The sequence below is a fragment of the Phalacrocorax carbo genome, unplaced genomic scaffold (assembly GCF_963921805.1).
Source record: "Phalacrocorax carbo unplaced genomic scaffold, bPhaCar2.1 SCAFFOLD_36, whole genome shotgun sequence".
In the NCBI taxonomy this organism is placed as follows: Eukaryota; Metazoa; Chordata; class Aves; order Suliformes; family Phalacrocoracidae; genus Phalacrocorax; species Phalacrocorax carbo.
This window is the reverse complement of record NW_026990495.1, coordinates 1468455-1496172: the sequence shown is the minus strand read 5'-3', so window position 1 is coordinate 1496172 and position 27718 is coordinate 1468455. Positions and strand designations below refer to the sequence as shown.

Below are 27718 nucleotides of genomic sequence, written 5' to 3'. Positions count from 1 at the left end.
CTCGCAAACCTGCCACTTGCCCACCTGCTGCTGGGGGGCCAAGCCAAAGGGATGAGGCCTCGTGCCCATACCAAGCCTGAAGCAAAGTGAAAGCACTGAGAAGGTCACCCAGTCAGCCCTGAGCCAGAGTGCAGACATCCAAGCTGCGCTGAGAGGGAAGAGCCTGGAAAGCAATTCATGGGCGGGGGGCGATGGAAGCAGGTACAGTGTATGCGGCAGCTGGGATTAAGTGACACCCTTGTTACCCCACGTGGGTGCCAGAGGGCTGTTCCTGCTCTCTCCTCCCCAGTGCCTTAACTTAGTCTTTTGTCTGTATGCAGGGCCTTGATAACGCTACTCTGTGGGTACCCTGTATGTGATTGGCAGGTTTTCTGCATATTTGTGACCGATCTTTCTTGTTTCTTTTAAACAGGAGAATCTTGATATGTGCTGCCCAGGAACTAAAGAAATGCAAAGAACTGACGAAGAGAGAGGTGCCAGTCAAGGAGGGAGTGGAGGGTAGTTCTGGTTTTAAGCATTCTTGGCTGCGTTCTAGCCAAAAGCCTTGGCTTAAACAACTGAAATGAGCTCAACTACTGGGTATTCTTCATCCCGGCGCAGTTCTGTATTGCTACGGACTTTACCAGCCATAGCCATGGACTCCGGGCCTGTCCTGTAGTGAGCTCAAAGCAGGTATTACAAAAACAAAAGTGTGCTTTTCCAAAATGCTTACAGGATTGAAAACGACAGACGGCTGTGGGCAGGTGGGAGTACACAGGAGTGGGCAGTGTCACTCGGGATGAGGAACAGTGGTGTGCGTACAGCCGTAGCGTGACAGTTTTCATGGCCTTAGGCAGCACAGCAAGGGTTTTCAGGCAGCAAGGCCAGCTGCCAGGCGTGTGTGAACACCTCCTCGCGAGCACGGAGGTGGGCAGGGGAGAAGCCAGTGCTGTTCCTGTTGGTGCGTAGCAGGTGACCGTCGGTGGAAGCTGCTCTCAGGGCCTGTAATCAGGTAATCTGTGGCAGAGCCAGAACTTGGAGTGAAGGAGCTGGGGTTGTTTACGCTGGAGAAGAGGAGGCTGAGGGGAGACCTTATTGCTCTCTACAACTACCTGAAAGGAGCTTGTAGTGAGGTGGGGGTTGGACTCTTCTACCTAGTAACAAGCAATAGGACAAGAGGAAATGGCCTCAAGCTGCACCAGGGGAAGTTTAGGTTGGACATTAGAAAAAACTTCTTCACCAAAAGGGTTGTCAAACATTGGAACAGGCTGCCCAGGGAAGTGGCTGAGTCTCCATCCCTGGAGGTATTCAAAACAAAGGTAGACGTGGTGCTTGATGACATGGTTTAGTGGTGGACTTGGCAGTGATAGGTTAGCGGTTGGCCTCGGTCCAAAGGGTCTTTTCCAACCTTAACAATTCTATGGTTCTATGATTCTCCCTTACCACCAGTGCTGTCAATCAGTTCAGGGAATAATGCTTTGGAGGGGGTTCAGATCGGTGGTAATTACAGAATAATTACATGATTATTATTGTGGTAGTCTGAGGGTACGAGAAGAAGCAAGACTTGGGGAGGAGAGGGTAATTTTAATTAGCTGTAAGATTTTTGACAATGCAGCTTTTGTGGGTCAGTGATGACCATCACGGTGGCTGAGACTCTCTTATGGAAATTCTTCTGTTGTGGAGCTGAATCCCCAATCACCCTCTAACAGTCTTAGCTGGACTGCTGGATCTGGCAGCGTGTGGTTTCTTTTCTTAAAACTGAAGATAGTGTAGTTACAGGGAGAGCCTGCTTGGAGGTTTTAGTAGTTTGGGGCAGGGGCCAGTTGGGGGCTGGGGCCTTCGTGGGAGGGGGCTGTTTCTGCCCTGTGCCCTTGGCCTGGCGCTCACAGCTGGGAACGGGCTTTCCAAAATCCTGCTAGAAAAGAGCCAGATGTGGGAGCTGTGGCTGAGCTGGGGACAGGGAGGACCCCTGGAGCAGCCGCAGGACCTGCGGCAAACCTGCCTTCATATCGGGTCTTCCCAGCTGGACGTTGCCCAGGAATAAGTCTGAGTCTTGCTCTTCTCCTTCAGGAAGCATGGTACGCACCATGCACACCCAGAGCTGTGCCTGTGCCAGGAGAAGACTTCAAGCTCAGCCGGGGCTGAGGGTGGCAGTTCCCACCAGCTGTCCAGCTCGGGAAGATGCAGGTAAGATGCCACAGAGGGGACACCAACTGGTTGTCACTTCTCTTGCAGGAACAGGATTTAACAGCAGAAGGGAGGCAGGATTGTGGAGTAGGTGATAGGGCAGGACAAGGCAAGTGCTTTGTGCAGCTGCTTGCGCCATCACTGAAAGCAGTTTTTGCATCTTTTCAGAGAAGAGGCAGTTAGCTGCTAGATTATAGGACTGACTGCAGAGTTTTGCTTCTTTTCTCTGTGTCCTGCTCTCGGTCCCTGCCTCTCCCTTTCCCTCTCTCCTTCCTTTTTCCTCTCACCTTTTACCCTCTGTCCCGCTCCTTCGCCCTGCCTGTGTTGGTCCCTTCCTCCTGCCCTTCCTCCTGCCCTTCCTCCTGCCCTTCCTCCTGCCCTCCTCTGCTCTCTCTGTCCCTCGTCCCGCTGCTCACCACCATGGTCCTGGCTGCCCCCTGCCCCTTCCCCTCCAGCCCCTTCTCCCTGTCCCTGTGCCTGCTCCTTACCAGGGGTTTCCTTTCTCCACTCCCTGCCCAGCTCCTCCCTCGTTCTCCTCGTCCCTCTGTCCATCTGCGATCCCTCTCTGGCCCCCCCACTGCCCCGTCCCACCCCTCTCCGCTGCTCTGTCCCTCTCTCCTCCTCCTCCTCCTCCTCCCCCCTGCTCCACGGGGGCTCCAGGATCTGGGCAGCCCCACAGAAGCGACCATGGGGCCTGGCAGTGGGGCAGAGCGGGGCTGGGGGACGGTGACCCCGCAGGTTCAGACAGCAGGGCAGGAGCACCGCAGAGCATGCCAGGGGCTGTAGTCCTGGGGCTGGGGGCTGCCAGGTGGCCGTGTCAGTCTCAGGAATGGCAGGGATCAAATGAAATGAAATGCCACGGACGGTTGTGTCAGGGACGCTGACATGCCCTGAGTGCTGCAGGGGATTTCTGATTTGCAGCAGCAAATCTCACCACTAAAGGAGACCAGTCCTCCCCCGATGGCATCCCTGCAGGCTCTCCGTCAGCCTGTCACTGGCTTGATGGGGCCCTGGCTGGTGGGACCCATAGGGCACGTTATGAAAATTCCCTTCCCTAACTAGTGAATCAACCAGTCTTTATTGTAGGAAAGTCTATTAGCTTTGTAGATGTCAATATGATGAGTTCACATGATACGCTGTACTGTGATGAGGGAGTGGAGTTTCCCTGGACGCTTTGCTATTCTTGACGCTGAAGTAAATCAGGGGAGCCCAGTATTAAAAAAAAAAACAAACAACAAACAAACCAAAACCAACCAACTAAACAGCCTGGCCCTGGGAAGAAGGGCTTTGCATCTGGGCAGCTTAGAGCTGTCCATGAAGGATAAGGATACCCCAGGTCACCCAAGATAATGCCAGCGTCCTAGCCCCTCTGACACATCTTTGAAACCCTCCCAGCATTGTCTGGCAGCACAGATCAGTAAGTCGAGGAAGACTGACTGCAGGGACATCGGGGTTGCTCTGCAAAGTTTGACTATGATTAGTAATCGGTAGCGTGGGTGCTAGTGACTGGTCACGTCACCTTGCACCTGACCAGCTGAAGGGTGTAAGAACCCTGTGTAAAGGCCCATTTGGGGTGCCCCTGCATTGGGTTAAAGGTAAGAGTCTGAGGAGTGGCTAGGGGGAGATCCTACCGTTGGGTCACGTGGTTCCGACAGGACCCCCTTGCTTTCTAAACTCCTTCTCCGAGAGGAATATAGGTTTGGCTAAATCCAGGCTTAGTCTCCAACTTGGTCAATGGTTTATTTTCCAAGGGTTGTAGAAGTAACCGCTCATCAGAGTATTTGTTGTTAGTAACTGATTTGGCAGATGCCCAATGTCGTGTTCTAGGGCCGGTCACATTCAATGAGAACGATCACGGCTAGATTAATGAATAGTGCAGTTTATTAAAGCAACAGATACACAGGTTCTAGGCCCATAGTGGCAACCAAACTTTTAACATTAGCTTTAGTCTGATTATGCCTTCCTGCAGCCTATCAAGTTAATCTATCTGTGAATTGCCTCAGAGTCTGCTGATCCCAATAGACTCCATCCAGGAAGAAATCTACAGCGTGATGGCTTATTGGAGTAGGTCCTATGTAAGGTCTTCTGGAAAATCTCCCTTCCACATTCAGCAGATGTGGTATATAGCAAGGCTTTGGAAGAATCTGTGGAGGAATACCCACTGCCTTTAGGCCTAGGAAAAGATCTATGGAACATTCCAGGCATAAGGCTCCCCTTTTTGTCTGTATGGTCCTAAGGGCTGAATGGTCCACGTCCACCCATCCTATTAATTTGAAGGCTCTATTGGCATTTCCAGTTCCCGGCCCCTACAGAGTGAGTAAGCTTGTCAACAGCTTTGCTCTCCAAGCACAGGCAGGGCTCTCCCTTCAGACTAGCGACAAACCCTTCTTGGTGCAAGGGCGGTATCCTTCCTTTCTTCAGTGAAAACTCATCACGTAGATGCCTGTCCTTGTACCACTGAGAATTCAACACGACAGACACCCGGGACAGCTGGTTTCAGGTAGTGGGTGGGCTTTGAGTGCATAGCCAACAGTGGGGCTTGTTTGCCCCTGCTGCCGTAGTTTGCCCTGTGGCGATGGCCAGATTATGTGCTGAATATGTATAATCCCTATTCCACCACAGGCTTATAAGCAAGGCTACCGTATTAAAACCTACGCTTCCCACGCACCATTAACAGGAGAAGCAAAGAGACACCGAGAGCAACAATAACCATCCCTTGGATATAGAGGGCAGCCCTGGACTCAGAAGGGTTTCCTGGCTCTGGAAACCCAGAAGGCACTGAAAGATCTAGAGCAAGAAGTCGTGGAAGCTCCCGCGTTAGCCCTGCCAGGCTACAACAATCAGTTTCTATCAGATTTCCCTGAACAGGAGGGACAGCCGGTTGGCCCCAAAAGGTCAGCAAGGCGCAGCATGTTCCTCAGGAGAACTAGACCTCGTAACTCAGGGCCTGATTTCATGGACTGAGGCTGTTGCAGCAGCAGCTGTGGTGGTGGAGAAAGCAAGAAATAGTGTCCTGGGGCACCTCCTAAGGCTAAGGGTTCATTCCTTACTTCCTTGTCCTCCCCTCCAGAGTTCAAGCAAGTGCGGATGTGCCACTGTGGGGAATTACGTTGGGTTATGGCAATAACCGTACATGGTCATTGCCTTCTTTGGCGGAACCTTCCATAAATGCAACAAGATACACTCAAACCGCTGCCTCTCCCCCAGGCTGTCTTGCCCTGTCTCTCTGCCGACAGGAGGGAGCAGTGGGTGGTGTCAGCCTGGGGGGGTGACAGGAGGGAGAGCGGGCGGTGAGAGGCGTGGGGGTGAGAGGACATGGGGCGGTGATGGGCCCAGGGCTGTTGGGAGAGCCAGCGCGGGCCCCGGGGCTGATGGGAGGTGACGCTGGGTGGCAAAGGCCCAGGGGGTGGCGGGAGGGACAGCGCAGACCTCGGGGTGTGACAGGACACCGGGCAGCGACAGACCTGGGGGGTGACAGGACAGCGGGGCTGCTGGAACCCCCTCCCCTAAGGGCCACTCGGCATTAGGGCAGCGAGGGCGGGGCTGCCACACCCACATGATGCAGGTCTTTCTTCATAATGTGCTGAGCATATAAGAGGACCATGACACCGCGTGCTGCAGTAGGCGCCATCCCAGAGCAGGCACCGCCTGGCCCCGACCATGTCCTGTGTCCACTACAAGTTCTTCTCCAGGCTGAACTATGATACGGTCACCTTCAGCGGCCTCCACATCACCCTGCACGACCTCAAGCGCCAGATCATGGGCCGCGAGAAGCTGAAGGCGACCAGGAGCGACCTGCAGATCTCCAACGCCCAGACCAAAGAAGGTGCGTGGGGGCGGCGGGCGCGGGGCCTCGGGGACCAGTGCGGAGCTGCACCCCGGCGGGGAGCTGCATTGCAGGGGGGAGCAGCACCCCAGTAGGGAGTTGCACCCCAGCGGGGACCTGCACCACTGCGGAAAGCGACAACCCGCAGGGGCCCTGCACCACCTGCCCCGGCGCCCCCAGGGGCCCTGGCACCACCTGCCAGACGGTGGGCTGGCCCCGCTGGTAGGTGACGGTGTGGAGCCGGGCAGGCTCACCGGACACCGGCAGCCCTGGGGCAGAGGGCAGCACACAGGCACTGACCGGTGGCGGCATGGCCGTGGTGGTGAAGCGCATGTCGGACACCTCCGATGCCGTCGGCAGCTGCAGAGGGAACCTCTCTGTTGGGGGAAGCAAAGAGGGGTGGTGGGGTGAGCTACTGGTGGGCAGAGCCCCTTGGGGGGTTACCCGGAGGGCAGGAGCACCACGAGGAGCAGGACCTGCTGCTGTACCTGCCATGGCGGCGGGTCAGTGTGGGGTTTGTCTGGGGCAAAGAGTGTTCTGGGGTTCTGTCCCCACGGCGATCATTCCACCAGCACCTGCCTCAGCCAGCCCTGCCAGGGTTTCATTTCTCATGCCACAGCAACTGCCCGTCTCAATGACGTCCCATCCTGCTGATGGTTTCCTGTCCTCAATGCTCATTTCTCATCCCGGTGAGGGATTCCCATCCCCACGATGGATTCCCATCCCCACGGTGATTTCTCAGACCCGTGATGGTTTCCTATCCCAACGGTTTCCCATGCCCACAATTTCCCTTCCCAAGCATTGTTTTTGCAGGGAGCTGAATTTCCTGCCCAAGGGGAAGGGATGCAGCCAGTATGGGTGGCCCTGCAATGCCAGCGTGTGAGCTGCCCCATCCTGCCCCAGTGGGGGGGGATGGGGCACTTTTGGGGGGTGTTTTTGTGCTTCCAGTCTCTGGAATCCTTACACGTGCACACAGAGTACTGTTCTTTTATAACCTTGCCCGTGCAGGAGTCCTGACTAAATGTTGACCTGATCTTGGAAAGAACAAAGTGGAGCTTGAGTGAAGATGGCCGACTTGCTCAGATTTTTCTGAGCACTCTAACCTTTTACAGTTCCGGGACTGTAACTTTCCATAATGGAGATCTAGTAACAGACGCAATGCTAACCTAAGCGAAAAGAAAACAGGATTTTAAATATCAGTGGAATATCTGCCCATGGAGTCATGTTCTGCAAAGGCAGAAGTCCCTTCAAAAAGCCTGTGCCTCCTTTTAATTTGATCTGCATTTGTTGAGTGTGTTGAGACGATAAAAGTCGGTGTTACCTATAAAAGGTTGCTTTTCTCTCTGTAAAGGGATTCTCTGAAGTGCTGTGTAATGACATACTGATATACGTTCTTACAAACTGACTACTGCTTTTTTCTGTACTGATGTTGTTTTCAGAATACACAGATGATGACGCCCTGATTCCGAGGAACTCCTCGGTAATTGTCAGAAGGATCCCTGCTGGAGGAGTTAAAGCTACCAGCAGAACCTCTGTTACGTGAGTATCCGTAAAGCGGTGTAGTCTTTGCTAGGGGGTTCAGTGAGGTCACTGGTTTAATGGATATTAGTTTACCAGTGGCGTTCCAACTGCATCTCCCTTGTTAAAGCGGCTGTTAGTTTTTGTTGTCCTGGGGTAGGTTTCAATGCACCTGTCCCAAAGCAGACTGACCTTTTTAGGCCTGCTGGGACATGGGCTTCAGGCTCCAACAACGGTAACTTCTAAGATGATTCTGTTGGGTTTGTTCTTGGGCTTGATTGTTCTGAGACCCGAGCTGTAGATGCTGTTTCCTCCAGGTGGAGAGATGCCTTATGCTATGGGCTTGCTTGTATTGCTTTCAGAGTAAAGACAGATACGCACCGTAGTGTACGCTTAGAATTTGTTCCCATCCCAGAGGAGCCCGATTGTCAGTGTTTGGCTATTTCCTGCATTTGCGGGAGGAGGCAGGATATGGCAGGTACTCTGAGGCCCCAGATCTGGGGTGTATTGGTTGAGATTACAGCTACTCAAACGTGATCCTGCCTACAGGATTGTTGTGGTCATTTTGGGATTTGGGGTTTTTTTTAGTTGCACTGAATGTGAGAATTTGAGAATGAGAACAGTTTATGTGTATGAATAGATGGCCACATTCACTAGATTATCCGAACAATGTCCTGATGGGCAGGTTTTATAACCTGTTTCACTGCTTGATGTGGGGCACAAGTGCTCTATTTTAAGCTCTGATCACCTTCCTTTCTTTCTCCTTCCAGAAGTCGAACGGAGCCAGTGAGCGGAACACCAAAAGCAGTATGTAAAAGCACAGGGTCACACCTTTTTCTGCACACTGCACTGAATTCTGAACAACGTAGCCTTGTATGAAATTTTCCAAACAGTAGCTTCATATAATTTCTTCCAGTAAAACATAGCCTATCCTGCAAAGACAATGGATTTGATTCAGCATAGTAAGAACTGCGTAATGCCATCATTTGCACAGTTCTCATGGGACTATTGGTATTTGTGCCCAGTCACGCATTGTATTTCATCCTGAATATGCGAGGCTATTTCCTGAATGGCTTTGTGTTGTACAGATAAGGTACGATTGGTTATAGGCGATGTAGGTTCAAGGTTTGCACAACTGGACGTGGTGCCATGCTCTCCATCTGTCTGTCTACAGCTAGTAACGTGTCTGTTGGCGTAGCTGCTTGTGCGCTTTGTGTTTCTTGCAATGAAAATGCTCCGGAGTGTATTTTTGCCATTTTCACCTTGTATCACTTAGCTTCTGTTTTTGCTTGCTTTGCCCAACGGTTTTTGAAAACGTTCATAAAAAACACTGAGAAACCATTGTTGTTAAACTTGGTACTGTTTCTGGCTTTGACGTGGGGGTTCAAACAAAAACTAAAACTGACATACGCCCTACGTTCTGAGGACAGTTCTGGGCAGCTAAACGAGTCCTTTCCGTGCCTTTGAATACCTGGGTATTTGTTCCTGGAACTGTTTAATTGCAGTGATATTGTTTGGGCTCCTCCAAGTACATGAATGTCTTTAACAGATTGCCCTGAATGTAAATATCGTTGCTACACAAAGTGGTATTCTAAAGTTCTGCATTTGCTCTTCCCGCTTTCTCTGATGCAGCAGCTTCATCTAATAGCTTGTCTGCAAATGAAAATACCTGAAACCCAGTGTACAAATTTTGGCGCAAGGTTAGAGCCTGGGGCCTTTGTGGGGCATTTTTCATCAGGTTGGAAAACACTGTCCTTCTGCTGCTGAAATATAAATAAGTAACAGAAGGAAATGCTTGACTGGTAATAGTCTGGATTTTGATTTAGTCTTCTGTTCAGTTGCTTTAGTTCTCTTTAGTTTCTGATTAGTCTTCCGTTTGAAATGGCAGTTCATACATTGACTGTCGATTCTGGATTTTGGATTATTTGGGGTTTGGGGGTTGTCGAGTCGTGTCCCCGCCCCTCCCCAGTTCTTCTGCAGTATTGCCTTAGGGTGGCAAACAAGTTTCATGGAGATGTTGGTTCTAACTGACTGGTTGGAGGGACTGGCAGGAAATACTTCAGTAGAAATATAAAGGAAACAAAAAAAGACCCAAGGCTGGAGGGCCGTGGAAGGTGGCCGTTGGGCAAACGTGCTGAACAGTACATCAGTTACCCTTCCTGACCCATTTGACAAGGTTCCCTCTCTGAGATACTCTGGAGCAACAAGCTGATCTCAAGCGGGTCTGGTTAGTCTAGTTGCTTCTCATTAACCGCACGGGCACTCTTAAGCTGGCGTAGCTTTGGACTTTGCCTTGAGCTAATGCAAATGACACGAGGTCGGAAATGCCTCTTGCAGTCACACTCGGAGCGCATCGTGCAGACTTTCAGACTACGGTAGAGGTTAACTATTGCTATGTTTGGACTGTACAACTTGAATATGTGTTTAATTTTTTGTGAACAGATGGATGACTCCTCTGCATCTGCTTCTCTGTCCCAGCTTATTCAGGTATATCTATATTCTTACCAAATACTTCAAAAAAAAAAAAAAGTGTTTGCTTCATATTTTTAAATCTTGCACTGTGATCCAGAGCTGTATAACTGTTGTAATGCGAACAATGCTTTACTTTAATTCTTAATAATGTCAAGTATTTATGTTAACCTTAAAATGTGTGTATGCTTTGATCCTCTCCCGTAAAGAGCAGTTGCCACTTTGGGGAGATAGAAGGGGAGAACCTTACCAGCACCAACGTCACGTTGCACTAGTGCTCATCTTCAAGACACAAAGGAGAAGCACTTCAGAGGCTGTTTGCCCTTTTTCATACATTCCGTTAGTTCTGCTTTGGGGAGGAGCGCTATTTTTACAGAAGCATGTCACTGGCTGTAAGGGACGGACATTCCAGGGGGTGTGGAGCAGCCAAATTAGAGGCGTGCCTGGAACACGGACAATTGCAGGGCTATTTCTGAATTTCTAGTCCTCAGAGCTGCAGATCCATTCTTTGACCGCTGCACAATTTCATCAGCTGTCGTATAGATACAGTGGGCAACACAATCTGATTTCCTTGAACGCAGACTGTGTACGCTGTGATTATGTCCCTAACCGTGTCTAGGAACACACCCACGCGTGTGTGTGGCATGCTGGCGGAGGTGACCTTCTGGAACTCCTGCCACGCCGCGTTTTGCTGTGGAGCTGCTGGCGGTTTTTGCCCGGGAATGTGTAACTTTGGCTGGGAAAGCACTAGTCATTGCGCCTTGTGAGAAGGCGTAGTGCTAGCCAATTCAGTGCCTGGGCTTTAAAGTTACAAAGCTCAGAGAAGGCAGGGCCTAAGGCAAAGGAGCTCGTTCTTTCTTCTGAAAAGAAAGGCTGGAGTTCATTCCCAGGACAGAGAAAGCTCTCCCCACTAGCCACTTCTTCCCTCTCTCACCACAGACATGAAATTGTGGACACGTGGCAAAAATATTGGAAAAAATAATTCATTTGGAAGGTAGCCACCAGAAGAAACTGGTCTGCATTAGTGCTGTCCCTAAACGTGTCCTTGGTTCTGTAAACTTAGGTGAAGTTTTACTCTAAAATGTGAGAAGCCGTCCAAGAGGTGCACACATTGAAGCTTTTGAGAACATTGAAGTATTTCAGAACAATACAGGAACAACACCTCAGAGCAGCTCAAAACTGTGACTTACTCTACCCTCTTTAGCGCAGACTGGCTCAGCAGGGAGTCAATGTGTTGTAAAAAGTCCTCTGGTTTATTACTGCTATGTACGAAATGCCATATTTGAACTTTCGCCTATCCCTAGAAATGTTTTGTGGGTTTTGGATGTGTCTTGTACATCTCTTGGGTTCAAGCAAATCAGTCAAGTGTCTGTGAAGTTTTCTGTCACGGTTAATGGAAATGATTTCATAGGTGTCGATCTGCATTATGTTACAGTTGAGGAAAAACTGTGTATAGGAAACAACCATTTAATAAAATGCTGAAAGTAGTTGGTTGCTCTTGCGAAGGAATGCACCTAAAAGCAAAGACACGAGTGGCTGATCTGAAGGCTTGGTGCTGGACGGTCCAAAGAATGTACAGTCCCTCCCTTAGACCCTGCTGGTATCTGCACTAGTGTGTAATTAAAACGTTTGAACAAATAGTACTTCAAAAACCAAGAAATCAGCTGGTTTCCTTCATATGAAGATCTAGTTCTGCGTAAGGCTTGTATTACAATTTGCATGGTAAAAGGACACGGCCAGCTGGAGAAACCTGCAGGTTTTGCTTACCGTAGTTAGCTCACTTAACACGAAGAAGTTAGCAGGGGCTCTAAAGTGTTTCTAACGTGTGTGTCGACTAACGGCCTGTTACACAGACTGCCAGTCTGGCTGAAGCCAGCGCTTCCGAAGAAGACAAAATAAAAGCGATGATGATACAGTCTTGCCGTGCATATGATCCAATCAAGTAAGTGTTGATAACGCCAGATCTGTTCCCCAATGATTACGGAGGAATGCTAGAGATGGTTGCTTTAACAAGAGAGACACATGCACCCCTTTTTCTTTTTCTCCCAAAAACCTTCTAGTTACATGAAGAACAGCCTGGGTCTACCTCCGCCATCATATACTTGCTTTCGTTGTGGAAAACCTGGCCACTATATAAAGAACTGCCCAACAAACGGGGTAAGGTTGGGGGGGGACTTCTGGTGTTACTTCGTTTTTGTTTTTTACCTTGGCAGTGAGGTAACAGATACATGAACACGCATATTAAGACGTGTTTCTCTTGGGGTGAAATAGAGAGGTTACATGGCAAAGTTGCAAAGCCCTTCAAAATTCAAGGGACACCTGCAATTATCAAGGCAAAATTTTCTTTTTTCCAGGCCACCACAACAAACATAGCCAGAGATCTTTCTCTGTCAACTTTCATGCATATTTTTCTGTATTTCAATATGACTGGAAATTTATTTTGGGTTTTAACCCTTCCTAAAGACAGTTCACAGTTTTTAGTATTTTGTACAAAACCAGGATGTTTCTGCTGGCCCCATCTATTGGATATCTGCCTGGTGTAATGACACAAGCCTCTGGCTGAGCGTCCCTGCCATTTAACAACAGTCACGGAGATGTCGTTTTAAGTGTGGGTCTTGAGATACGCCTGCATTTCTTTTCCTGCCAGGACAAGACTTTTGAGCCTGTTCCCAGAATTAGGAGGAGCACGGGCATTCCAAGGAGTTTCATGGTGGAGGTGAAAGATCCCAACACAAAGGGTGCTATGCTGACCAGCACGGGAAAATATGCCATACCAATTATTAATGCGTAAGTATGGGACTAACGGGACTGACCCAGGAGCGAAGGAGAGGAACCGTGCGTCGATGCCTGGGCAGCAATGCAGCCGAGTGGGCCAGCACCTCTAGTTACGGGGGAGGAAGCACTGGCATTGCATCTTAACCTTAACACCCGTGATACTTTCTAATCCCAAGGCCCTAAAATAGGACGCTCCTCCTGTTCATGCCCCTGGAAGCTGCTTAAACTTGTGGCGTGCTAAGAATCAGTATTTCTGCAAAAGGTTTCCGAGGTGTTTGCAGTGGAGTCGTTCTCTTTGAAAGCGCGTTTTGCTTCTGTCTGATGCTGCAAAGGCTCCTTGCAAAAGTTAACAAGTTGCTGTGGGAGTGAGGTTTCCTCCCCCTCTGACTTTTATCACCTCCCCTGTGTGAAAGAGGCTGCAGTTCTCCTGTTGCTACAAACTAAGAAAATACTACTGTGTGCTGACAAGAGCGGCTGCTCTAAAATGCACTCGGTGGCACTTCTGGTGTTCTGCCATGGACCTCCTTTGGTAGAAGCTCTAACATAGACTTCTTCCATTTCCAAAACTTAATTACTCGGAGACTGACTTGATCCTCAGCCTGCCATTTACTTTTACCCTCTGGCAACAGAGGAGAGGTGGGATTCATTTCACACGATTTCTAGCTGTCAAAAAGTTATTTGCCTAGTCTGAGCTGATTTCTCCATTGACCCAATGAATGGGAGAGGTCTGCAGCAGGAAAATTGTTCCCCCTCCCTCTTCTCATCCTGTGGCTGTAGAAAAGGAGTTTCAACTAGCGGCCTACGTTTTAGAAGGCTAATGTGGAGTGAGAAGAATTCCACCTGTTCTCTTCCCCTGAGAAAAGCCAAAGCTTGGAAAAGTTCTCCTTGACCCACCTTTAACTTTTTGCTCTCTCCTTCCCCACCCCGCTCCAGGGAAGCTTATGCCAGAGGAAAGAAGGAAAAGCCTCCCTTTCTACCAGAAGAGCCGGCCTCCTCCTCCCCCTCCGATGAGCCTATTCCAGATGAGCTCCTGTGTCCCCTTTGTAAAGATATAATGACCGACGCAGCTGTTATTCCCTGCTGTGGAAACAGTTATTGTGACGAATGTAAGTGTGACCCCATGGCTGTTAATTCAAAACATCACCTCTGATCCTCTGAAAGCAGAAACAGGAGATCAGGAAATTACTGTCTCACCGGTTCTATGTAGTACTTAAGCCCAGCCTGAATAGGAAAGGACTCTTCTCCTATAAAGGGCAAAAGAAAGGCCGAAAGCTTTTTCCTCCTTTTTATGTATCTCGTTAAATCCCCTTCGCACGTGGAAGGACGAGTATGAGAAGAGGGCGTAACTGCGCCGGTGATGACGCTATTAGATAGCGAATGCATTTCGTTTGTCCACAGCCCTTTCCCTCCTACAAAATTACAGAGCCAACGCTGGTGACTTCCTGTGGTCTGCAGCAATCGGGTACTTGGGCATTTAATGCACATTCTCCTCCACGGGAGAGTTGGCTGAAACCTTCAGAACTCACACCTGCTAACGGGTTTTTGAGGTCTCTTTTATTCACTAGCCCTGAGGTTGGTGACTTCTCACTGTACTAGAGAGTGGAAAAAAGGTGAGTCAAGACATCAAGACACCACCTACTCCACACCTCCAGATGTTACAGGAGTGAAACATCAGGGCTGTACCGTTATTGGCTGCATACTAGAAAATTATTAGGCTACTGAACTTGAGCTTCATGTTCCCAATTCAAGATCATCTTCACCCATTAATCATATACATGGTTTTATAACTGATGAGAACCCCAAAAACGTCCTTAGTTTGGCTAAAATCTATTTTGACGACTCTAATTGCACACAGGTATTAGAACAGCGTTACTGGATTCTGAGGATCATACCTGCCCAACGTGTCATCAGAGCGATGTTTCTCCTGATGCTTTAGCTGCCAACAAGATCCTACGCCAGGTAACGTGATGGCTTTTCCGTGAACTGCTTGTAAGAGAAGTCTATTCCTGAAAAGCTGAAAGGGAAGAAAACATGAATCGGCAGCTCCTGAAGCAGGGCTAAATTGGACAAGGCTACATTTATTTACTCCTCCAGTGCATGATCCCTTGTTACAGAAGCTTACAACTCCTTAGAGACAGTCTGGCAAATTCAGGTCACAGTTTTAACATGATTGCCTCCCTTTCAAATTCGGTGTTGACACTGAAGTGCTTTAAATACAGACACCCTGAGTTACCAGTCATTAATGCCGGCGCTTAATGCGATGTGTTCCTATCCCTGCCTGCTGATTTATTTTAGGATTGATAGCATTTACAGGAATAGGCGAGTGATGTTCCTCTGTGGAGCCTTTTGTTTGTGTGCCTCCTGAAGTTTCCTATCCCCTTTTTGTCCGTGTTTTTCTGCCTCTAGGCTGTGAACAACTTCGAAAATGGAACTGGCTACCCTCGGCAGCAGCAGCCGCAGCAGCCGCCACCGCCACCACCTCCACCACCACTCCTGACTGTCGGGCCTCCCGCCGCGCTGGTGACGGCCGCTAACCTTTCTAAACCTTCCTCTCAGCCAATCAGCGGGTTGTTGGAGGAGAAGGTTAGTTTGATTTCAGCATAGGCACTGATCCTTGTCTTTTAGTAGAGCTTCGTTTCCAACTCTTTCCAACCGTTTTTTGCCAAGGGCCGTCAGGTTCCGCTACTAAGACAAGCAGCACTGCCGAGTCGTCTGGGCCCCCAAGGACAATCAATACCCACAACGGGTAAGTAACGCTAACTTTAGAATTCCTTTAAAAGTCTTATCTTCAGATAAACTGAATGGGATTTTTTTCTTTTTCCCTCCCCACTGCAACAGGTCATCCAGTGAGAGCCACTACAATTCGCTCAGCAGGTGGCGGATCAGGCTGCGAACTGTAAGTGTCCCACAGAAATTCAATGCATTACTACCGGTAACTGTACTACTACTCCTGGTTAAAGGAGGCCGTAACACGTAACTCCTGCAACAGCTGATTTGCAATGAATAAGTACGCACAGGTAGTTGTGGAGAACACAAGCGGTAATTAATTTTGAAATGGCTTACTTTGAATGGCCTTTAACAAAGGGATCTGTGCTTGCACTAAGATTATTTAAAATAAAACATCAGCACAGGACTGACAAGGGGACTGCCAAAAACAAACACTTTCTGGGGAAACCGTAATGACATACGAAAATTAAATATAATTATAGGATCAAGTGGAAAGCCAGGCTAGAAACTTGGAAGCAGAAACTTTACATGCTAACAAGTTCTTCAATTTGCAGTAGCATCATTACATAAACACATGGAGAGAGGATAAAAAAACCACAAACCAAACCAAACAAAGCAAACCAAATTTGAGAGGAAAAAAGTTGGGGAGTGTGACCCTTTTTTCTTTCTTTTTCTGTGTGGTTTTTTTTCAGGTCCAAGTCTCCCTGCAGTGCTTCATCTTACTGTAGAAGTTCGTATACCTACACCAAGTCAAGATCCAGTTCTTCCCCCACTCACTCCTACTCTCGATCATTCAGTCGTTCCCAGTCTCGTTCCTCCCCGCGATCGCCGCCGTATCCAAGAAGAGGCAAAGGGAAGAGTCGTAACTATCGCTCCAGGTCAAGGTCACGCGGCTCTCACCATTCAAGGCTAAGGTCACCCCCGCACAGAAGATACCATTCACGGTCAAGGTCTCCGGTGTTTAGGGGCCAGTCTCCAACTAAACGGACTCTACCTCAAGGGGAAGGAGAAAGGGAGTGTTTTAACAGGTCCAGAGAGGTTCCACCATATGATAGGAAAGCTTACGAGGGCAGATCCCGTGACTGGAGGGATCCATTTGAAAAGGAAAGATACAGAGAACGGCGAGGGAACTCTAGACACCGGAGTGAGAAGTTTTACAAGGGCTATGCTGTTGGCTGTCAACCTCCACCTCCACAAAACAGAGAGGACTTTTCTCCAGGTAGGTTTGGTCCACCTGGCACCAGACGAGAGAATTTGCCATGTGCTCAGGGACGTAGGCAGGATTATCCTGCTGGGCAGAGGCACAGAAACCATCATACAGCTGGAAATTGCCCTGAAAAACCATGTGGAAGGGAGAGCCGTGGCATCAAAGATCCTGAAACATCAAAAAAGAAAGAGGTGGAAAAACCACTGGGAGACAAGAAAGGCAATAAAGATAAAAAGCACCGGAATGAAGGATTTCCAAATGCTGAGTTGTTGGAAGGTGCGAGAAAACCAAGAGAGGCAGCTGCAGCAGAAGGTGTTACAGCGGAGTCTGTCTTCAGGCTCCCAAGCAGAGACGATGCCACCCCTGTGAGAAATGAGCCTATGGAAACAGAGTCTAGTGCTTTCAGACTGGGGTCTGAAAAGGAGGAAGAAGAGAAGGATAAGCCAAAAAAAGGAAAGACTGACAAGGCCAAGCGGAAAGTAGAAGTGGCTCTTCCTCCTAAGACGGACAATACAGTAAAACCAGCTGAAGGTTCCAACGAGAAGGTGGACACGGGTCGTGACAAATCTCCTCGACTGGAACCTCCTGCGAAAAAGGCAAAGGAGGACTAGCCAAAGTCAGGCAGTGTTAAAACACCTTCCTCTTGAAAGGATGAGGGTGTTTTGATGCTGTCCTGCAGCGAGTAGTTGCTAGTTGGGAGGATAGAAGGGGAGTGCCTTATCAGCCAAGTTAGAGCCATTTCTGGAATACGGGCAATTGCATGGCTATTGTTCTCTTTGTTTACTCGCACCTGTATAAACACAAATCGCATGTTCATCAATAAAGTTAACACTCTTTTAGCCTCGCGTGTTCCCTGGCATGTCTGTGTTACATTTCTAACTAGCGTCTCACCATGAGCTAACAGAGATGTCTCAAAAATGATTAGGAAAAATGTGGGGATTGATAAGTCAGATTTCATTTAAAAGGCAAGCCTAAACTTTGCCCCAAGAGAATTGACGGAAGCAGGAGATCATTCCCAAGAAATAGGGCACATCGATCACATCTCCCTTTCAGGCTGCTGCACTGACCCAGAGGGTAAAATTCCTACACCTCCCCAGCAAGAATCACAGTGACAGAGGGATCCTGGTGGGAGGGGGGTATTTGTGACATTAGAAGGAGTATTAAACCACTCCCATTTTTAATCTCTTCAGGACTATACGATGTCAAACCACCATCTGTAATCACTAGTCATAAATCTCTGCACACTAGTATCTTCAAAGTGGGATGCATATTGTTTGTTTAAAAGACACAAGTTTTTTTACTTTTCAATTCAAGTTTAAAACCTGCAAGCTTACCCCATGCTTCATTTTCCCTCTGGTTGCAAGGTAGGTCATCCAAACAAAGGCCCACCAGAAGTAGATGACCAACACCTGTAGCCACTGCGTTTATTGTATTTCCTACAGTTATTGACCTGAGTTCACTTCAACTGCAATGGTGCATTCTAATATTCCAGCGTACCAATTGCCATTTCCTATGTAGAAGCCATTAACTCAAAGAAAACATAGAAAATCAGTTATATGCAAGAAACTTCCTGGACTTACGTACAAAAGACAAAACTCAGTCTTGTCCTCCCACTGCTCACAGCCCATCAGCAGTGGGACAGGCTTTTAGAAAGTGTTGAAGGGAGATACTAGCTTAGTAAAAGTAAAAGTCACCAGTCCTCATTTAGAATCAAAATAGCAACCAGGGAGAGCAAAAAAGTTTTAAATGCACACCAGCACTTCCGTGAATGCGAACACAAATTTTAAAAGCCACCCAAAACCAACAGCAGCCTGTTTGACAAAAAACTAACTCCTGCTGAGGAGAAGCGCACGCTGCTCTGGAACACGCAAAGCCGTCTGCGTGCAGCTTTATTACAAGGTCTTTAGCAAGACAGACCTTTCAGCACCTGCAACCCCTCCCAGGACAACCCCGACTGCGAGGGCAGAGGTACAGGCACATGGGGACGCCTGTACTAAAGCTCTACAACAAAAGAACACAGGCTGTCCTTCAGCCTCCGTGCAAAATGCAACACAGTGACAACAGGGAGCTTTACAGCAACAACAAAGTTTTACACAACAATAAAACAGAGAAAGGAGCATCACAAGGTATCCCTTTTTTTCTACGTTGTTTTTTTCCCCCCAGAGGTGGGGAAAATAACCAAACCCCTAAGCCCCAAAGTTTTCTCCTCTCCCATATCAAGCACTTGCTGTGACTGCGCTGCCTGGCAGTCTACTACAGAATTTACCTTTCCTCTTGGCTACAAGAGCTCTCATCTTAGAAGTGCCCACAGTAACCTAGACAACTTTATATTGTTTCCGACTGCCTGGAAATCAAATTAAATTTCCAACCTTCTCTGCTACTCAAAGTGCTACCAAAGCGTTTTGATTATTCAAATTCTTGCTGCTCCAAGTCTGGATGACCCTTACGAGCAAAGCAGAAATACTGCCCATACCGTGCTGCAGAATTAGCCACAGTTCAAGTGTTGCTCAAACTTCCTTTTAAGATTTACTTTTTGTTGTACAACTGGCTCCAAATCAACCTTTTCCATTTTTGCATACCATCTTCCAAAAAGGTTTCCTGGTTTTCATGCTTCAGTTTTCCCTGTAGAAGCTCCTGAAACCGCCTATTTTCCCACGACGCTCGGCACTGGCTTTGCATATTCTCCTAGGCCACTGCCCACTCATTCTGGGAATGAACACAGGAAACCTGTCTCAGCTCACTGAATCGGAATGCTACCCTTCTGCCTCATACAAACCAGGAAGGTCCGTGAAAATACCGTTCCAGAGTTCTGAAACATGCAACCATCCATTATAAACCAATTTAATACCATTAATGTTTTCAATTCAGATTTGCTTTTACAAGAATCCATTACAAATGATACTCCATTAACAGTTTCAGTTTCCTGCTGCGTGTCACATGCATATCCAGAGGGCAATCAGAGATGCTTCCACCAAAAAAAAAAAACCACAAACCAAGAAGAACAACACAATCCCGGCCCCCCAATTCTTTCTAAGCCTGAATTTGGCATTTTTAATCTCATTCCTTTACTCTCTGAATGACTACGCATCTACTTGTACACTAAAAGGCAGTCAGACAGCCATGATAAATACCCTGTATTAATCCACCAACGGCTTGACACCTTGCACCAGAGTTCCTCTAAGTCAGTCCTAACCTGTTGTGCTGGTTTTGGCTGAGAAGGGGTTAATTCTCCTCACTGTGGGGGTCGCCTACCTTTCCAGCTTCCCGCGCTCTGCCACGTGTGTGGGGGGGGGCTGGGAGGGTCGGGGCCGTGGTGGGGGCGGCTGACCCCGACTGGCCAATGGCAGGTTCATTCCATACCACGTGACACCATGACCAGTATATTGAGGGGGGGCAGCGGCAGCGCGGGAGCAGCGCGGCGTCGGGTCGGCGGGCGGCTGCAGCGCGTGCGGTTCATTTCGGCGGTTCGTTCCCCCTCTCCCCTCCCTTCCCCCCTCCCGCGGGGCTTTGTGCCTCTCGTTGTTCTCCTTTACATTGCATTTCTGTTGTTGTTTCTTTGAATTTTAATTATTAAACTGTTCTTATCCCGCCCCACGAGCGTTACCCCTCTGATTCTCTCCCCCATCTACCGGTGGGGGAGGGAGCGAGCGACTGTGTGGGGTTGAGCTGCCGGCTAAACCACGACACCTGTACAACTTAGTTGCCCACAGACAACAGACCCACATGGAAAACAGTCCAGAAATTAAGGTGCTCATTAAAGCCTTAAAACAGGAGTGACAAAAACTGCAGAGTGGGGTTAAGATTCGATCTGCATTTTACTTTTAAAAAGAATCAGTGTGAAAATCAGAGAAACGCTCAGGCAGATTAAAAACCTATATTAGGTAATGTATAAATGTGGAAGGAGGAGTTACAGAATAAATTCAAAACATATGGGCAGTGGCCAAGTGCCAGATTTATCTACCTGAGTTTGCTTACCCTTACTCCCACTCACCACTTGGAAGTTAACAGCCCAACGAGCAATACCTGTGCCCTGTCTGTGCTGCTCTAACTCATCTCAGAACAGCAAAATGATAGGAAGCAACATGAAAGCAACAGACCAAGCATGCTTGTACTCAAGAGCACTCATCAGGGCAGATTTAATTACCTTGTTCAAATAGCACTGCTTTCTTCACGGAGTCTCAGAAGGAAGATATTAAATGTAGTATCTGATGCACACCATAGATTTCATTACCCTTTACATGAAAAACAGACAAGACCAACACGCATCAGCATTTGACACTAGAGCCGCTTTACCCAGCTACCTCCTAGGGTTATTCTCCAACACGACTATTCTTGCATTCAGGAGTTGCAGTCCCTGTCTAACGTGGCTAAGCTAGCAAAAGTTCCTCAAGTCCGTTCTGTCTGAAATTACGCTCTTTTTTACACTTGCTTGGCGTACCTGGACAGAGGGGCGCAGGCGCTGAGTGTCTCAGTGCAGAGCACACACGCAGCCTTCCTGACAGAGGCAGACCCCAGTTAAGACAACGTTCCCGGCGCACCCACAGCGCTGGCCCCTCGCAGCACCAGTTCCAGAGCCACAAGGGAGAGAAAGGCCGTCTGGAATCACTGGAGGCATCTGGGCCAACCCCCTGCTCAGGCACTGTCACCCAGAGCAGGCTGACTGGCCCTGGGGCCAGGGCCCGGCGGCTGCTGAACATCTAGCGCTCAAACACACTTTTTAAAGAGCCGCCTGACAAGGGGAACTGCAGAAACGTTGGCAGCACATGCAGCAGGCCCGGGCTTTTGCTGACTCTCTCCTACCAATTTAAGTATTCTCTCCACCACACAAGTATAACAATACCACACCAGCAAAAGCTTGTCACCTTTCTTTCTCCAAAACTCTGTCCGACAGCTCACTAGGTAGAAGACACAAAGTCAGGGGAAGCCTGATTAAGTTCATTTCACTGTCTTAAAAGAGCAAACCCCAGGCAAATGGATGCAGGAAAACGAGTTGATGCAGGAAGCGAACGAGGAGCCGTCCTCAGCAGAGCAGGACACAGCACTGTGTGCCCAAACGCAGGTGACAGCTGCCAGCCAAGGCCGATACAATCACCCAGACTGGCGGGCATAAGCCGGCACTTGAACCACCGCGTTCAGCCATACGCCCCAAACAGGGTTCAGCCGTCCCCGCAGAATTAAGCCCCTACATTTCCCATCATTCTACCAAACACGATCAGGAAGCAAGTGTTAGACCTGAGAGACGGATGCCACACTTCTTTCTCCTAACCGGGAGTCACAGTTTATTAGGGAGGAAATCAAGCACTTTGCTTTAAGTCAGCAACTTTGCGGTGTGATGCATGCTTCATGCAAAAATCAAGAGGCCCCCACAAAACCTGCTGGATTCCTCTAAAGCTATGCTCTCCCCATTAAACCCAGCCCTCTTCCCACCATCCATCGCCGCTCTGCACAGATAGCAAATTTCCCGCCTCCTCTGTTTGGCAGTTACTCGGGCTGAAGCACAGAAATGGTGGGCGAAGAGCAACGGGGAAGGCAGCAGCGTATGGCCTTTCAGGGAAGGTGTGCCTTGAATGATTTGTTAACCAAATCACCATCAGACCCCTTCTTTCCCAGAGCAGCCCCCCATGCACTGTGGATGACCACACGCTGCAGCCAGTGGATGTCAAAGAAAGCGTACCCCCCTTGATCAACAAGGCTGGCAACGGGCAACAACAGGCGAGGAGAAGGCTGAGGTACTCAACCACTTTGTTGCCTCAGTCTTCACTGGCAACCTCTCTTCCCACACCTCTAGAGTGCATGCACCGCAAGACAGGGACTGGGCAAGCAAAGTCCCTCCCACTGGAAGAGAAGCTCGAGTTCGCGACCACCTGAAGAACCTGAACACCCATAAGTCTGAGGGACCTGGCCAGATGCATCCCAGAGGCCTGAGGAACTGGCTGCTGTAGCTGCCAAGCTACTCTCCATGATAGCTGAAAAGTCAAGGCAGTCAGGTGAAGCCCCTGGCGGCTGGAAGAAGGGAACGGATCTGAGGGGCGTTCTATGTGCGCCTGCATCACTGGGTGTACGCTGTGAGTGTGCGTGTGGGCAGACGGGTGGGTGCACACTCCGTGCGTGCATGCGGTGTGTGGGGGTGGGTGCACTCCGCAGGCAGGCGTGCTGTAGGGCATGCATGCACTGCCTCTGTGTGTGCGTTTTGTGTGTGTGTGCCCGCTCTGTGCGTGTGCGCGCGCGTATGCCCGCTGGCCAGATGTGCGTATTGTAGAATCATAGAATAGTTTGGGTTGGAAGGGACCTTTAATGGTCATCTAGTCCAACCCCCCTGCAGCGAGCACGGGCATCTTCAACTAGACCAGGTTGCTCAGAGCCCCGTCCAGCCTGACCTTGAATGTTTCCAGGCATGGGGCATCTACCACCTCTCTGGGCAACCTCTGCCAGTGTTCCACCACCCTCGTCGTACAACATTTCTTCCTTAGATCTGGTCTAAATCTACCCTCGTTTAGTTTAAAACCATTAGCCCCAGCACATCAGAAATATGGAATGGAGCACCTGCTACATCTCTTTGTCCATGGGGATTCACTCAGTCCAAGCCTACTGGTGAAGCCATTACTCACAGCAGTCCTTCCACGCCATAGCCATCACTCCTCTTGGGAACAGACAGGAAAGCTCTGCATGACAAAGGCTGTCAGGACATGCTCCAGAAACAGAAGACCAGTGCAATAAGATCCTCATCACCTAATCGCATACAAATAATTCTAGCTCCATGAAATTATTCTTGAAAATGAAACACACAGAACAGCATCCACCACCAAAGCTCTTTCAGTGGTAGCTTTAATTGCTGCAGAGCTGCAGGCTGACAACCTGACCATCACTGTCACAGGACCCCAAAAGAAATGATAACTGGCAAACAGTAACTCTACCCATAGCCCATATCTATCTAGCCTGGAAAGGCAGATCCCGCTTTTCGGAAATAACTTGGAAAGAAACCAAGTTATTTCGAAGGCCAGCTCAGCCCAACTCATTTTGCTGGGGTAAAGCTGTGCAGCTCAGAGGAAAAAAAGCTGACTTGGGTGCTGGAAAGCACACGAACGTCAGAGTTCAGAGCTAAAAAGGGCAAAAGCCTTGATAGGGCTCCTTTTCACTGTCCTCATACCTGTGTGCATGCTGTGACTTCCTCGTTTCCCTGAAGTCCTCCCAGACTAACCGGGAAGTGGCTTCTGTCCAGGCCATGTGCCATGAAGAGATACCTTTTTGACCACGAAGCAGGTAGCAAACAATTGCATCTGCAGAAGCAAAGGGGTAGCTGCGCCTTGGCTTTGGAGATGCCCGAAGCTGCCCTGAGCCCCAGGAGCCCCTGGTGCCCCAGCATTTGCTTGGCCCTGAAGCCCCGCGGGGCCTGCCAGCGCTGGGGAGCCCTGGGGACAGACGCAAAGGACAGTAGTCAGGCCACGTGGGGAGAGCGATGGGGGTCCTATCCTTCCTTCTGGACACAGGAGGATGCCCTGGGCCACGCCAGGACAGGGCGTCTCTCCCCGCCACGCTCAGGGGAAGGCGAGGCCTGAGGAAGGCCCTGGGCGCTGGGCTCAGCACGGGCACTGGGAGCCGGGGCAGGGCCCTGTCTCCTGCCAGGTGCCGGCCTGGCCGATGCCAGCAGCTCCCGTCACGCGGCTCCTCCCGCCCAGGGCTGTGGCTGGAGCACAGACCGACCCGCATCTTGGGAAAGACTTGCTGATGCAGAGCACACCCAGGGCAGCTCCCCTCGCGGCAGGGCAGCTCCCCGACGCTCCTGCCCCCTGCCCTCCCTCCCTGGCAGGCCCAGCCCCCACGAGCGGCCCGAGGGATGCAGAGCTGCGCACACCGCGATACCGCTGAGAGAGCAGCGCCCGGTGCCATGGCCCTTCCCGAAGGCCGTCTCTGCACAGCCCAGTGTCCCGGGGGGCTGAGGAGCGAGCTGCGGGGGCAGCGGGCGCAGGGCAGCCCTGTGAGGAGAGGCCCCGGCTGCCTGTGCCCGCCCGGCAACAGCCACACCATTGGCCACGGCTGAGCCAATCAGCGGGGCCGGAGGCGGCCAGTCAGTCCCAGCCGGGCTGGGGCGGGGCCGGAGGGGGCAGAGGCCGAGAGGCCTGAGGAGAAATGGGTGAGGGGGTCCGGGGGCAGCCGGGCTGAGGGGGGTGCCGGGGGAGCTGCAGGAGCAGGGATCTGCGGGTGCGGGTGGGTCTGTGGGGAGGGACCTGGAGACCTTGCCCACGGGCCCTGCCGTGGCCCAGGCCACCAGCCCTGGGCCTGAGCGCTCAGCCCCAGGGACGGCCCCACAGCCAGGGGCAGAGCGGTTCCTGCTGCTGCCCCGAGGGTCGCCAGCCCCAGCCCGCACAGCTGGAGGTCAGTGTTTCATGCCCGCAGGGCAGGGGAAGTTTGAGCAGCCTCCTTGCCAAAAGGTGGCCCCAGGCTTTGGAGCAGGCATGCTCTGGTGGGGACAGGCCAGGTGCCTTGGCTGTGCCCAGGCCTTCAGGTGGGTCTCATGCTCAGGGACAAGCTCCTCTCTGTTGACAGCCTTTCAGACATGGGGATTTCCAGACATGGAAGTTGTTCCTCCCTCCTGCTGAGAGCACGCACCGGGGCTTTGTTGTCAGAGAAGCAAGCGGGGAGCGCTCCTGGTTGGATGCAGCTCCCTCGGCAGATGCTTGAGCTCGTCTCTCGGCCCCAAGGTCTGATACGTGCCTTTCCCCCTGCCCAAGCTCTGCCGCCGGCTTTTGGGAAATGGGGGGACGGAGGGTGGATGGTTTTCACGCAGCCAGCAACTTCCAGTCAACCTGTCAGGGAGGTTTTGTTCCTGGTTCTTGAAATAACAAGTTGTTTGGGTTTTTCTTTTTAATATATTACTTCCAAGGAAACTTCTCCAAGGAAAGCGCAGTGTTTAGCTCTGATTGCTCCTTGTGGGGACTGCATCTGTCCTCAGCCAGGCACACAATAGCTTTCAGGCGAGGAATGGCACTATTCCAGGGTGAAGTGAACAATCGGGATCTCAAGCCTGTTTTGTTTAAGGCAACCAGGTGAGAATGTGTGGTTAGAGCTGTCTGTCTTCCTTCCCCTTTTGACTGCAGTGCTCCCCGCTAGTTCTGTGTAACAGTCACTTCTACCCCTCAGCTCCATCAGGTTTGAATTTCTGTAAATTGATGCTGCGCTTTGCACCTGTTTCTACTTGACTCTTCACAGAGTTGAAAATTCCCTCTTCAGATCTGTCTACTTTCTTCTCCCCCTGTCCTACCCGCAGAACTGTGTTTGGCTGCAGGGGCTGCAGAGTCTGTGTTTCCTTCCCGTGGTGAGGAAAATATGGACATGAAAAAGAAGTGGATAGCGATTCTGAAAAGACTCCTTTCTTTGTGTTTGTTCTCACATGCAATTGCCTCTTGTGGGTTGTTAAGTGATGTGAGTTACTCTGAGTCTTGGCAATCCCTTGTTGGCAACCCTGTGCTCAGGAGGTGCATCAGAAACTCTGTTTGGGCATTGCTTATGTCAGACAAGTAACCGTAGCCCTTTCTGAAAAATAGCTCATGGGTGAGTCAGTTCCTCGGCCGTAACAGAAGGGTTTCTGTTTGCATCTGCAAGAAGTCAGGAGCAAACCCTGCTGAGGGAAGCCCTGAGAAGACAGGGAAGAGGAGAGAGAAGAACAGTTTTGGAGCGTTAGGCTGCTTCACCCCCGATGGTGTCACACCTCCTGGCACATTGACTCTGGGTAAGGGCGCTCTCGGGGTGTTTTCTGAGCTTTCCCGTGCTCACCACCAGAGAGCCGCCGGCCCTGGGGGAAGGGTGGCACCCCCTTCTGTGTGCACCCCAGGATCTTGTCACGCCGCATAACCTCCTGCGCAAACAGAAGCGGCCAATAGTCGCCTTCTTTGGGGAGGCTGCTGTGGGCACGAGGAAGATGCTGGGAGCAGGCTTCCTTCAGGTCATCCTGGGGGCAGGTAGGGAGCAGAATGGGAGTGAAGTGCTGCCGCTGCCATATGTGTGCAGGCCTAGGGTGGCTGCAGTGGAGGAAATGGTGTTGTTTCAGCAAGGGGCACTTTCTCTTGTCTTACCCTCAGAGGACGACTGCCACAGTCTGGAAACCTGGAGGGGAAGGAGAGGGCAGGGGTGCGAGAAATGAGATGTCAGCTAGAGCAGGTTGCGGGAGCGAGGGTACCTGTTGCTGAAGGTCAAAACTGGTGTCTGGAGATGAGGAGAGGGCAATGCAGAGAGAGCAGAACAGGTGAGAGGAGCACAGTGTGCTGGGAGAGCATGTCTGTATTCTCATTACTGGGAGATGCTAGAGTAGATCGAGAATCTGGTTCCCTGAGACCATATAGCAGCGTGTAGCAGAGTGGCCAGGAGGAGACTGCTGGGGAAGAGCTTGAGAAGCCAGGGGATGTGCAATGCTGCAGTCAGCGCAATGGCAGGAGAGGGGGTCAGAAGACCTTGCGTTTTAAAACCTAAGCCAGACCAGAAGGCTTGTCATGGTACCTGAGTTGTCTTTGACTGCAGTTTCCACACCTGTGAGAGCGCAGGCATTTGGCTGCCAGTTTGTAGTACTGACTGGTTTGCAGCTTAAACCTACTTTGTAAGCACGGAAGAGAAGTGGGCATGGACAGGCAGAGGCTTCAGGCACCGGCAAAGGAGGGATGGGGCAGTCTGTAATATTTCTTTCAGGTTCAAAAGCTGAAGGACGTTTCCATTCAAAGAGCCGAGCCTGTTGGGAGCTCCAGTCTCCAAAGTTCCAAAACCTGTGTATCGAACAGTGACCAGCCCTGATGTTTCTTTCTGCTACTGTCTGGCAGTTTCTGTGGGCTTTCTCTTTGGCTGGTGGTTAATCTCTGCTAGGTGTACAAGCGCAGTTCCATCAAACCACTCGCAAACCTGCCACTTGCCCACCTGCTGCTGGGGGGCCAAGCCAAAGGGATGAGGCCTCGTGCCCATACCAAGCCTGAAGCAAAGTGAAAGCACTGAGAAGGTCACCCAGTCAGCCCTGAGCCAGAGTGCAGACATCCAAGCTGCGCTGAGAG

The 27718-nt window shown here is 50.4% G+C and overlaps 1 protein-coding gene across 1 annotated transcript; it reads left to right on the top strand.

Annotated features, from left to right (window-relative positions):
* Nucleotides 1-5826: 5826 nt before the first annotated feature.
* LOC135311320 (E3 ubiquitin-protein ligase RBBP6-like) lies at nt 5827-17335 on the top strand. Its single transcript, XM_064440444.1, is given in 11 exon segments — nt 5827-5992; nt 7432-7531; nt 8281-8317; nt 9953-9997; nt 11833-11921; nt 12040-12136; nt 12627-12766; nt 13688-13860; nt 14610-14713; nt 15161-15337; nt 16172-17335. Coding segments are annotated over 11 exon segments (2292 nt in total).
* The last annotated feature ends 10383 nt before the right edge of the window (nt 17336-27718 follow it).